This window comes from Macaca fascicularis, chromosome 17 (assembly GCF_037993035.2).
Source record: "Macaca fascicularis isolate 582-1 chromosome 17, T2T-MFA8v1.1".
Taxonomy (NCBI): domain Eukaryota; kingdom Metazoa; phylum Chordata; class Mammalia; order Primates; family Cercopithecidae; genus Macaca; species Macaca fascicularis.
The window spans coordinates 68,227,780-68,241,223 of record NC_088391.1 but is presented as its reverse complement, the minus strand read 5'-3'; the positions used below and the strand labels follow the sequence as shown (position 1 = coordinate 68,241,223).

Here is a 13,444-nt window from a genome sequence, read left to right as displayed (position 1 = left end):
TCTTGATTATCTATTTGAGACTATTAGTAACTACTCAATAATTTTATAAGTATAAAAAGATGGGATTTGTACTTTATAAATTATATTTAAGGTATTAACTTTTATGTGAAATAGTGAGTAGGTTATGGGTGGGGGTGGGGAGCTGGAGTGGGGAAATTGGAAGAAAAGTATAATGTCCAAAAGTGTTAAGAATAAATTTTTATGCTTTTTAGTTTGAATTATTTTTTGTTCATTATAGTGTTTTCATTTTGTGAGTTTTTCTATGCACATACAAAATGTTTCTCCTCAGGCCCCCTTGTATTTGCTGGTCCTATTTTTATGAACCATCGAGAACAGGCTCTAGCCAGACTCAGATCCCATCCAGCACAGCTAAAGCATAAACGGGACAAGCACAAAGGTATTTGGTCTTCCTTATCACCTAGGTGGGATACTTTCCCAATTTCTTCCACTTATTTGAATTTTGTCTCTGGGAAAATGCACAAACCTGATTCTTCTACTTTGCTTCTATCATTATGATGTAGCCTGAGGAGAAAGAACATGCTGAAAGTGGTACCATTTGTCAGTGACTCTCATGCTTCTTGTTTCATTTTTTGTTGTTGTTAGCTTTCATTAAGGAGACATTTTACAGTATATTTTTTTCCATTTCTTTTCAAATTTCAAAAAATTAAGGGAAGGTGGAAAAAATTATTGCTTTCTATCTTACATCCTTTATTATTTGCTCCTTAATGACAGATCTGGCCTTTTACAATTCTTTCTTGAATGCTGTTTATATGCTTTAGGATGAACAATATTACTAAATTCACTATATTAAATGATGATAGTAAGACTGCCATTACACTTTTCCACTGTTTATTAATTAAGTTTACATATACGACAAATGAATATACAAATATTTGATGGTTGTGGGTTAAGTAGAGATAAGTGCAAGCAAAGCACAAATCATGAAGACTTTCTGTAGTCCCTGGCATTGGTCAGAGGGCTCTCCTAGTCTGTAAGGAAGTAGGAATCTAGCTCGGTATTGTTCTTTGAGATCTCAGAGTTCTGGGTTAATTAAATATATTCTTAAAGCATACTTATTTTCTTATAAGCCACAAATTATGGGTCAGCTAAGATCAGGAAAGAATTTAATACGAAGAATTTATAAATTTATATAAAATGTTTGCCTTGTATCCTGGCCTTTGAACCAGTGCTCTTCCTTGGCTAGCACAACTGAAAATTGCCATTCTCTTAAATGCCTAAGATAGGTCCTGCAAAATAGAATAGGAAGTTTTAAAACATGCTTTCCATGTGGACAAATTAATCTAATTAATGTTTGGATCCTTTTCTTTTTCTTTTTTTTTTTTTGGCTGCAAAACTGTCATAGTGTAATTAAAAAAAAATTTTCATAGGCAATATAGTTTAATCAACTTTATTTTGATCTGCCTCTTTCAGTCTGTCAGTTTGCCACTCAAAACAAAAACATAAAATAGACAAAATTCATCTTTAGTAAAGGTATAAATAGAGCACAACTTAAGATATACTCTGCAGAAATAAAAAGTGTTTTAAATCTAATGCAATTAACCACAGTAAAATTTGTGATTGCTTTATTTACTGAGTGCTTTAACAATGCCATAAATATTTAAGGAATTTTCAACCTGAGACAGCTGATTCCAAAAAGAAAAGATATATATAAGGAGTAATATTTGGAGTATGCAATGAAATTGTTATTGCCAGAATGTCTGATCTCTTATGATTTCTACTATGTCACAGTTAGAACAGATTTTTTTTGGTTTCTTTCTCCCACCAAATACATGAAAGTGAAGTTTTCCCAATAATTTACCTGAGGTTAAATATTCACATTTCATGAAACAGTTTAAAACCTTTTCAGCTCCATGTGAGTATCTCATGGACAAGTATCTTTATTCTTTCCAGATTTTTAAATGAAATGTTAAATGAAGACCAAGGTTACAAATTTAAAGCAGACTTTTCCCAATGTCACATAATGATTGGCTATAGAAATTATTCAGTGAGGCTAGGCACAGTGGCGCACGCCTGTAATTACAGCACTTTGGAAGGCTAAGAGGGGTGGATCACTTGAGGTCAGGAGTTTGAGACCAGCCTGGCTAACATGGCGAAACCCCATCTGTACTAAAAATACAAATAATAATAATAATAAGCCCAGTGTGGTGGCACATGCCTGTAATCCTAGCTACTCAGGAAGCTGAGGCACGAGCACAATAATCACTTGAACCTGGGAGGCAGAGGTTGCAGTGAAAAAACAAATTATTCAATGATAGCTAGCCTTAAAGTTTGTTTGTCAGGGGGTTACTTTATAACAAGTTTCTTTGTATACTTGTGGCAACCACTCTGTGAGGACCTACTTTGTAATGTCACAGTGTAGGACCAGTTTTATTGGATTTTAGGGTTTTAGAGAGTGAGATAGTTTTCTCTTTTTACTCCCCAAATACATTTACAATGCAAATAATAATTTATCAATTGGTACCCTGTTTTTTTTTTTGTAAAGAGTATTAATTTACTGCTCACTAATTTCCCTCCAGCCACTAACCATTTACACTCACTGTCTTGTCATTTAATTCTCTCTCCATTCACTGCTTTTACTTTTATGGCATGTCGAACATCCCTAATTTGAAAATTCGAAATGCTCCAAGATCTGAGCACCAACATGAAGCCCCCAAGTGGGAAATTCCACACCTGACCTCCTGTGACGGGTTGCAGTCTCAGCACACAGCTTATTCAGTGTCCTTAAGTAAAAACAATCCTCTCGGCCCTCTTCAGCTGTGATAAAGCTTTTCCATGCACAGCATGATGGTGACACCAATCACAGTTTGTCTACATGGGTGGCGGGAAGTACCTTTGCTTTCTGATAGTGCAGGGTATACAAATTTTCTTGCACCAAATTGTTTAAAATATTGCATAAAATTATCTTCCGGCTATGTGAGTAATGTGTATATGAAATATCAATGAATTTCACATTTAGACTTGGGTCCCATCCCCAAGATATCTCATTACTATATGCAAATGTTCCAAAATTTGCAAAAAGTCCGAAATCCAAAACACTTCTGATCCCAAGCTTTTCAAATAAGGGATGCTCAACCTTTACATATTTTCATAGTCTTGATAAGTGTTTTTTCTACATATATTTTTCTCTTCACCTTACCCAGTTTATCTTCTAGTTTATCTACTGATAAACTGGAAGTTTATGGTATTAATTGTTATGTTCTGTCTTACATTTAATTATGTTGGTACAAATTATAGGATGATAATAGTTAAAATTTTTTTAGACTGACTTTTTTGTGATAGTGTATGGAGAGTAAGAACTGTGGATTCGTTGTTAACAGGGCTAAGTTCTAAGATGGAAAGTTGGAGAACTTCTGGGTGATTGGAGAAAATTCAGAGGAGGTCACAGAATTCATCCTATACAGGCAGATATTGACTAAAGGCAAAATAGAGTATATAGACTGAATCAATAAGTACAATTCCATATGAAATACAGTAAATTATTCTAAAATGCACCCATAAACTATATTTGAAACAGAATTAACATTTGTTTTAGCTATTCAGTACCTTACATAGAAAAATATGTTAATAGTATACATAGTTAGGAACATCTGAATTGTTTTAGAGATAGTCCTAAAATCTATTTTAAAATGACAGATGTGAAAATCTGAAGACACACGGATAAACATCCGAGTCTATTTTGTACTTTCTGTTTGGAAATGTTACAGTGTGATGAAAATATCATAGCCTTTGGAATTAGGCTTCAATTTTATTTCTGATTTTGTCATTTACTAGAACTACATGGCTGTGCAAAATGTCTTAATCTCTTTGGCTTCAGTTTTCTTATTTAAAAAACAATAACAGGTAATTCTTAACTGATTGTGTTGCTATGAAGATTGAAATATGTGTGTAGTCTTTGCACACACACATATGTAGTCCTTGCACATATAAATCCTCCATGAATATTAGCTTTAATATTTTTAATTGAATTATTTGTTTTCTCTTTCAGAATTATCTTAAAGTACAATATTTGAGATTTATGAAATGCATAGTTTATTTTTACAAAAGATTTAAGGTTTCAACCATTTGGTGGTGGTAAAATGCATGAGCCTTATTTATGATTAAACTCCAAATTCGTTGTGCCGTTTATGATTTTGGGCTGATTACTTAACCCCATAACCCTTTAAGCCTTATTTTTTTCATCTGTAAAATGGACAAAGAATGCCTATACCATCAGATTGCTTTATTCATTAAAGAAAGCAACAATAGTAAATATTGATTGAGCACTTTTCATATATTATTTTATTTAATTCTCATGGGACCCTGATGAGTTTTATGTCATTGTTACTATATTATAGATAGGCAAGCTAGGACCAAAAGGTCCAGTGTCCAATTGTCATACAGCCAGCAAATGGTAGAGCCAAGATTCCAATCCAGATTCTTAGGTTCCAGTACCCCCAAGCACTCATCCACTGTGGTATTTGTTTACAGTGTTCAGTTAGCACACAGCAAGTGCTTAGGAAATTGCAACTACTTTTGTCCTTGCTGATTTGTTTTAATGATTTTGCTCAAAGTACTCACTGTGTTCTGTGGTAGTTTCTGTTATATGCATAACTGTAGGATTACCCTCCATAAGTATAGATTTCAGTAAAAATTAAAATTAGAAGTTAGAGTTCCTTAGATATTGAACCCTCTTTTTTCTCTGTGTATACAAATATGTGTATATAATTATATATAATGTGTACATACATACAATATTTTAGTTACATAGTTGCCAAGACTTTGTAGCTACTGTAGTTTCAATGTTACATAGTACACACACACACACACACACAACATATTCATCTTAGGGAAAATACAGATGTGCTCATACTTAAATGACCAATTATAAGATTATTCACATCTGTCAATTTTGTTTTGACAGACAATATTTAATTTTTTATATAGATCTAAGCTTTGGTCTTATTGCTGCTCATTAACACTTTACTGAATAATGAGCTTGAACAGATTTTTTTTTTTTTTTTTGGAGACAGGATCTCACTCTATCACCTAGGCTGGAGTGCAGTGGCACCATCACAGCTCCCTGCAGCCTTGACCTCCCGGGCTCAGGTGATTCTCCCACCTCAGTCGCCCAAGTAGCTGGGACTACAGGTATTCACCACCACACCCAGCTAGTTTTTTGTATTTTTAGTAGAGACAGGGTTTTACTGTGTTGCTCAGGCTGGTCTTGAACTCCTAGGCTCAAGTAATCTGCCTTTCTCAGCCTCCCAAAGCCCTGAGATTATGGGCGTGAACCACCACGCCCAGCTTGAGCAGAATTAATCTTGCTGAATTCACTTGCTGGTTCTGGAATTTGCACTAATTTTTTGGCCGCTTATTAAGTGCCTTTTTTCTTTGATAAACTTTGATTAATGTCTGAGTTATAGGAATTATACTCAATTTTTGACATCAAATACCATATACATATATATTTTAATTCTGCCACTGCCGCTGATATTAAGACCCTCATCTCAATTTTTTTACTTGTAAGATTTTCACTATCTGTAATAATTGAGAAGTAGTTTTGTACAGATATAGTTTGTTTCAATGAACAAAATGTTCTAGTATTATTTTGACCTCTAAATAATAGCTGCTACTTTTTTAGTCATTGTAGTTGTATTCAGTAAATTACCAGCCCTCAAAAAAAATATCCTTCTCTGATGCTATGTCTTCTATTGTGGGATTTATGCCTATAAATATAAATCTCCTACTCAACGGAGGAGACGAAATGCTAAATTCAAAGATAAAACCTTCTAACTAGGCATCAATACATTTATATAAAGTGGAATGATACTGGAAATGTTTAAGCCTGGCAGAATTGTATGAATGCAATGTATTTTCTATGTTAAATCTCATTTGGTTTTAATAATTAGACATTTTTACCAATTGAGATAAAGCTGCAAAATTTCTTTACATCTGGCATCTTATTAAATAGCCTTTGGAAGATATGTATTTGTGTGTGTGTGTGTGTGTGTGTGTGTGTGTAGGCCTTTGCATATATTTTACCATTCCACTATCTTTCCAACATGAGGAGACTTTGAACTGAGTATATTTTATCTTGGATGGAGTGAAACTAAATGCTGTGTGTGTGTGTGTGTTTTTTTTTTTTTTTTTTTTTTTTTTTTAGTCCATCCATTCTTTGGTTTAATTTGGCAAACCCACATTAGATAATTTAGCAGAAGAGGAATTATATTCTTCATCCTATTATAGTAAAACCTCTCACTAATTCTGAATTTATGATATTTGAGATGCAGTATTTGTGATCTTTTTTGAGTAAAAAATTCAAAATAATTTCTTCCTCTGAATTTTCAGGGTCATACTTATAAGGGGAAACCTGTCTAAAATCACTAGCTTTTCAAACCAAGGGCTCAAGAAATGAAGGATTCCTTCAACGTGCCTTCAGCCTCTGGGTCCAGCAGTTAATTCTTGTATGTTAAAGGACTTTTATGTTTATGGTACATTTTAAATGTAATATTGGCCTATTTTGAAATATAATGTAGGTAACCACACTCTATTTATTGTAGCATTTAGTTTAATCTGTAATCTGTACTGCTTGAAGGTAACAAAACTGAATTTTTACTTCAGTGTTCTGTATGATTAAGACTTTCAGTGAGCCACACAGGCCTACCTGTTCTATGTTATTCCGAATTAGTGAGATTTTACTGTCCTAGTGTCATAAAGAGTTTCAGGCTTTTTGAAATCATAGTCATTTAGTTATGGAAATGAAAGTAATAATGTAGGTGGATTTTGTCTCACCTGGATGTTACTAAAGGTTAGATAAAAAAAGAATAAACACAAAATGATTTACTGTTATTCTGTTTAACATTCTAAAATGCACAATGAAAATACAGAATAAAAAGTGTGTGTCTGTAGATTCACATATGTATCTTCATATAATACACACTTGTTTAGAGTTTCTATACCACTCGAGAGTGGTTTAGACTAGTTGAACTTGTGAAATTCCTTCCAGATTTACATTTATTCTGTGTACAAGGAATTTGAATCTTGATGATATAAAGGTCATATGTTAGTGATGTATAGGAGAAATACATTGTGATTAGAAAAGTAAGTTGTTGTTATTTACACATTCCAAACAAAAATTTTTATATTCTGGAATGTGGTTTTTGATGCTATGGTTAGATTGTTGGAAAATTCAAAGTTGGATTGCAAAAACCAGGGTAGAGAAAAGGCTTGAAGCAAGCTAAATGAAGGAAATTATAAGAAGGGAGGAGGAGAGAAGGAATGAAAGCAGAAAAAAGGTTTGGTTGAGAGTAGTGATTGGGAACGGGGAGACAACCACAAAGCAATATGGCTGAAGGTGATGGTGGCACAGGAAACATGAATAAGAATAGGCCATTGAACTGCAATATATTGAATAAAGCTCTTTGGTCTTTATACATTTTGAAAAGTTCAGTTGAGTTTCACAATACTGGTGGACAGTGTAGCCTTTCTAAGATCTGTTTAGGAAATCTAAGTCACTTGTGAATCCATTAGCAATTTTTAAAAAATGGCTAGTACTAACAATATCACTAAGTTTAAAATAATTGTTAAATGACTTTGCATGCAGTAATTTTTTATGCAAACTAAATTTTCCCATATAAACTGTTACATTTTAAATTTTGTTATTTCTATAACCTAATGACCCATTTATTATATAAGGTTTTATCCATAACTAGATTTTTATCTCTGTTTTTATTAATTCAGTGATATTCACAAATGGAAGTATATAGTCTATCTTTCAAAATTGCTTCTTTGCAGGTAGATTCTTGATCTATCACTTCTAACAGCTACAGATTCTTCTTGCTTGTTCCTTTTAACATTTTTCTCTTGTTCTTCCATAATAAACTGATTTAAATTTTTATTTTGAAGATGAATAATGGCTTAATTATTCATAATTCACAAATTATAACACTTGCAGATGGAAGTGGAGAAAGAGGCGAAAAGGATGCAAGCAAAATCACAACGTACCCTCCAGGCTCTGTGCGATTTGACTGTGAGCTCCGGGCAGTCCAAGTCAGCTGTGGATTTCACCATTCAGGTAGCAGCTGGAACTTTAGGGTATAACTGCATTTTTACAATTGTGCTAAGTAACTTATTTGTTCAGATTTGATTAACATAGCCTGTTAACTGTGTGTTAAAAGCTATAGTGTGGCAATCTCTCAAATCTGTAAGATCTTTGTATTTATTACAGAATCTGTTTAAACAACTGTGGCATGATAGAACAAGTACTTGTCTAGAGATCTAACTTCTAGTCTGTCTTCCTGTGGACTTCTTTTATTCAAGACATTCTTGAAGATGAAATAATCCCTTAAATCTTTTTCAATTCTAGAATGCTGCGGTTTTTTGTAACATGTTCCCTTATTTTATTAATGTTCAGTGATAAATGTACGTCAACAAATTTACTTTCTTAAAATGTAGAAAATAATTAAATTCTTAGTAAATTATTGGCATTTGGGTTAGCTTATGCTGTACCGTTCAGCCTTTATAAAAATGAAAAATGTTAAATTCCTTCCTTGAAGATTATTTGATAAGGCATTAACAGACATTAAAGTTCTGCTCTTTCATTGATATTGTATGTAATTGTGCAGATCTCCTATCCTAGATAGGAGAGAACAATATTTTATATGTAGTTACTCATTATTAAGATTTTACAGTTGACCTGAACCAGTGTGTTACTAAGAATTAATGTTATTAAATGGCATTCATAAGAATTTTTAAGTATGTATTACAAAAAAAATTATACATTTATATGACCTACAAAAATATTTTGCAGAACTAAAATTAATTTCTCATTAAACATAAATTTGTCCTTCAGTTACCTATTTTTAATGGTGCTATAAATCTTAAATAGTGAAAATTACACTGCTTTTAGTATAGTTATGATAGAAGTGTAAAATGAAATAATATAATGAAAAAGTAAAGCTGTGTGTTTTGGTTTCAGTGGTTTTAATGGAAAATGGAGATGTCTATACATTTGGTTATGGGCAGCATGGGCAGCTAGGACATGGAGATGTCAACTCCAGGTACTTGCTAACTTTTCATTTGAAGATCCTGAGTTATTTTTTCTTCATTTCTCTTTTCCTTCTTTTTTCTTTCTTTTCTCTTTTTAAATATATATTTCTATAATTAAAATAATATTATACCACTGCTTTGCAAAGTGTGGCCCGTGAATTATTGGGTGGTTTCTGATCTTATAGTTGAGTGCTTTTGTGGGGATAAAAGATTTTGTAGTTTCAGGAGAAAAGTTGATACATATTTTAAATAGGAGAGTGATTATGATTGTCACAAAATATCACTATATTCTTAGCAGTTATCTTTTAAAAGGCTGTGCATGGCAATAGAAAAGATAGTGAATTGTGTTTTTTAAAAATGTCAGCAATGGATTCAAACATATTCCTGATGTCTGTTTTGAAATTTTGGTCTAATAACATGCAGCCATTGAAGCTTTTGAATAATTTTTTAACAACCTATTGGTCTCTCTGAGTAACTATTTTGACTTACTGCAAATAGCAAAGAACTAATTGTAGTAGAGTGACTGGTAGTAATTTCCTAATATCCCTACTTCATTTGGTAGTGGAGTTTTAGTTTGTGACATGATCATGCAGCTAAAGATTCCCTTTCTCAGCCTCCATTGCAGCAGGATGTGGCCATGTGAACTTAAGTGATAGGTGCCACTTTGGAATCTTGCTGTTAAAGGGAAAAGGTATACCTTTCCATTTTCCCTTCTCTCCTCGCAGCTTGCTGGCTGGAATGAATACGTGGTAGCAGAAACTAAAGAAGTCATCATAGAGATAAGTTGGAGACTGTGTATTGAGAATGGCAGAATTATAAGATAGGAATAGACTGGGTCTCTGACACCATGAACCACCTCATCAGCTTCTTACAATTGCATGCTTCTTGCGTGAGAAATAACTTCTATCTTGAAGTCCCTCTTACTTGTCTGTCATTACAGCAGCTGAGTTTGTATTGTACATAATGCAGTCAGAATACTTTTGGTCAAAAGTAATAGAAAATCCATTTTTATTTGTTCAGGTCTTCCAGGAAGCAGATGCCAAGACAGGATTAGATGTGCAAATAATTTATTAGGGGAAAACTCCTGTGAAAAAGATAAAGGGGAAAAGCACAAGCACAGACAGGGAACACCTTCGGATACGATGTAGTTTTGACCCTATGAAAGGAGAAAGAGAAGGAAGAATTGGGTGGGAGGAGTCTTAAGTTACAGCATAGCATTAAGAGAGTTTTAGCCAGGCCAGTGATGTGTCCCCAAGCCGAGGATACCTTTGGAAGGGTCCTGCATTGGGCAGTAATAGACCAACATTCATACCTTCACCATGCTCAGTCACAGCTGGTAACACCCCAGGGTACGAATGTCCTCATGCATCCAAAGGGACAGCACCTGAGGCTGTTACAATAGTTACCTCTGCTCTCTGTAGCAGATTGTCTTGAAGGAGATGTGAGTGGTCTGTGTCTGTGGCTGTTTCACCATGGAAACAGGAGTATTTATGAAGTCTGGAAAGATACAGAACAGCTTCAAGCCAGACTTCACTCAGCAATTCACTTTGCTGCAAAAACTCGCCTTTTTGACCCTCTACTCTGCCTTATTCTTCCTTGTAGTCACAATGTGAATTAAGTGAAGACTTTTATGGTTTCTCCTTTACATACAGTGAAAGAAAGAGAACTTCTCTTCATGTAATCATTAAATAAAATTCAACGTTGTTACTGTGTCTTGAACTCACCCTACTATTGTGGCAGGGATGGAATTCTGTCATTTACATGGTAAATACTAGTGATTCTTAACCCTGGCTGTATATTAGAATTACTTAGGGAATTTGAAAAAATATCATACATGGAATCTACATCCAGCATTTCTGAGAGATGTGTGTGTTGGAAGGCTTGTGGGTGGGACAGGGGTGGGGAGTGGTCCTTGATAGGATGGCAGCATCAGTTTTTTTCTAAAAGGTCCCCAGATTCTATATGTATCCGGGATAAGAACCACTCTCTACCCCTCGAGCTGAGGCAGGGTCAGATCCATGGGCACTGCATTAAAAAATGGCAATGAAAGGGAGTGTCCTGAGTTACATTTATGAATTTTGTTCCTAATGATAAGAGACTATTGAGAAATCATTGAGTTGAACTTCTTGTTAAAAACACAAGTGAAACATAAAATTGATACTACTATCAAGAGGTTTGTAAAACTATCACAATCACAAATACTTAATGATGAATATCATGGTTGCAAAGAGCAAAGATGTCTTTGGCAGAATTACTTTATCAGATGTGTCTGCTGGATATGACATAATAGCAACAGGATTGAGCAATTACTGTCACAGGTGTTAGATGCCAACTGATATTTTGCTCTGCAATTGAGTAACATTACTGAAATGCAGAGGCTGAATCTGGGTTGTAATTACAGTTGGCCCTCTGTACCTGTGGGTTCTGCATCTGTGGATTCCATCAATCTTGACAGAAAACCTAGTTAAGCCTATGATAATTACATCTGTACTGAACATGTACAGATGTTTTTGTCTTGTCATTATTTCCTAAACAACAGAGTGTAACAACTATTAACATGGTGTTTACATTGTATTAGGTATTATAAGTAACCTAGAGATGTTTTAAAGTATACAGGAGGATGTACCTAGTTTATGTACAAATACTATGCCAATTTATATAAGGGATTTGAGTGTCTATGGAGTTTGGTAGCTGCAGGGGATCCTGGAACCAATTCTCCATGGATGTTGAGGGATGACTGTAATATGTGTGGGGAAGAACGTGGCAGCGTTTTGTTCTGTTTCTCATTTGAGAGTTGGGACACAGAAGAAGAGGGTTTATTTGTATCATCATGGCTATTGTTGTTGTTGTTATTTAGCTGTTGTTTATTTTGTGAGCCGTAGAAATTGGGAAAGGTGCATTGCAGTTAGGTAAGATGGGGTCTCAGTCATGTATGCAGCAAAGAGGGCACTTCACAGAAAATAATTGGCAAATAGCAGTATTTCGTGGTCTTGCCAGAGTGGAAAGGGAAATAATGAAAAGCATGGCCATGTTATAGTCAAGTTATGTTATCTTACTCTGCACTTGACATTCAGAAGAAGGAGCAGCGTGAGCACAACATCCTTCCACTCTGCACTGAGGTGTGATGGCGACTGAGAGGGAAGGTGTTCATGTCAGCTTTTAAAATGAAGAGATACCTAAAAACATGACTTCGTGGTCCTGGTTATAACAGTGAACACAATTCTTTGATTCCCAAGTCTGAAGAGATACAGGGCAGTTTCAGGCCAGACTTCCTCAGGTGATAATATTGTAGTAATATACTCCCTATTTTAAATAGCTTGAATTTATCATCTTCATGAAATATGATAGCATTTAATGTTGAAACAAAATATCAGAGTTTCTTATAAAGATTAAACATTGGTGGGATCTACACAGGGGTGTAGTAACTGGTAGATGCTACATAGTGGTGGAACCTGGAACTGTAGAGGCAAGGTTCAGCCCTTCACTTCTTACCAACCATGTGACCATAATTTCTTAAGATTAAACACTGGTGGGATTTGTTTTAACTGCCCAAAGTTCTTTTCCAACATGGAATATTTTGGTCCTTGTTCCATTGAGTGGTAACTGAAAGACTGATTGCATGAAGTGTGGGCAGAGCTAAAATGGATAATGCAGTAGTCATACCTATATACTGTACCTAGTGGATTAGATATTCATCAAGACTGCTTCAGTCTTCAGCACTCAGTTACCCTGTCTGTCTGCACCTTTGTGGGCCTTGCAAAGTAGCAGCCAAGAACTCTGTTATTAATTCAGAAAGGAATTGATTACGTCTGTGGAGGAGCCATGTTGGGAGGAGCAAAGCTTCTATAGCATATGTATTAACTACAACAAAGCAAAATATTTACAGATAATTGAAATAAAGGGTTACAGTTGGAGAATATTTTTGAAAAGTCTCTAGTAATCAAGAGCTGTTAACTGGAATTTATGGTATAGCACACATTAAAAATGTGTTGATTAAGATCAATATTGTGGTGTGCATGATAATGAAAATGGAAAAATGTTGTTGATATTCTCTTTATTTAATGTGTTATATTGCCAGAGTGACCAAGTTCGGTCTCTAGATTGGGTCCTGATTCTGTTACTTGGTAGCTGTATGATCTTGGCAAGGTCACTTAATCTTCTTGTGTCTCAGTTTCTTCTATTAAATGGAAATAAGTCTCTCTCCCACAGAAGATTGTGTGAGAATCCAGTGAAATGACACAGATGATTTAGCACAGAGCCTAGCCCGTAGTTAGTGCTCAATAAATGTTAGTTGTTCCTATTGCTGCTTTTTAAAGTGAATGTCAAAAAGCCGATGAGGGCTTTTATATATTCAGTCAGGACGTGTCTGCCAGCCTTTTTTTTTTGGTTTGTTTGG

At 34.6% G+C, this 13,444-nt stretch overlaps 1 protein-coding gene across 34 annotated transcripts in view; it reads left to right on the top strand.

Annotated features, from left to right (window-relative positions):
* The window catches only part of MYCBP2 (MYC binding protein 2), a 286,627-nt gene that overhangs the window by 103,670 nt on the left and 169,513 nt on the right, over nucleotides 1-13,444 (top strand). For 32 of the 34 annotated variants that reach the window (XM_074021199.1, XM_074021198.1, XM_074021197.1 and 29 more), the window contains exons 18-20: nucleotides 290-397; nucleotides 7,955-8,074; nucleotides 8,978-9,059. In XM_074021199.1, coding sequence (XP_073877300.1) covers nucleotides 290-397; nucleotides 7,955-8,074; nucleotides 8,978-9,059 — 310 coding nt within the window. The remainder of the gene's footprint in view (nucleotides 1-289; nucleotides 398-7,954; nucleotides 8,075-8,977; nucleotides 9,060-13,444) is intronic. The other 2 variants (XM_074021188.1, XM_045377006.2) reach the window with 1 other exon arrangement.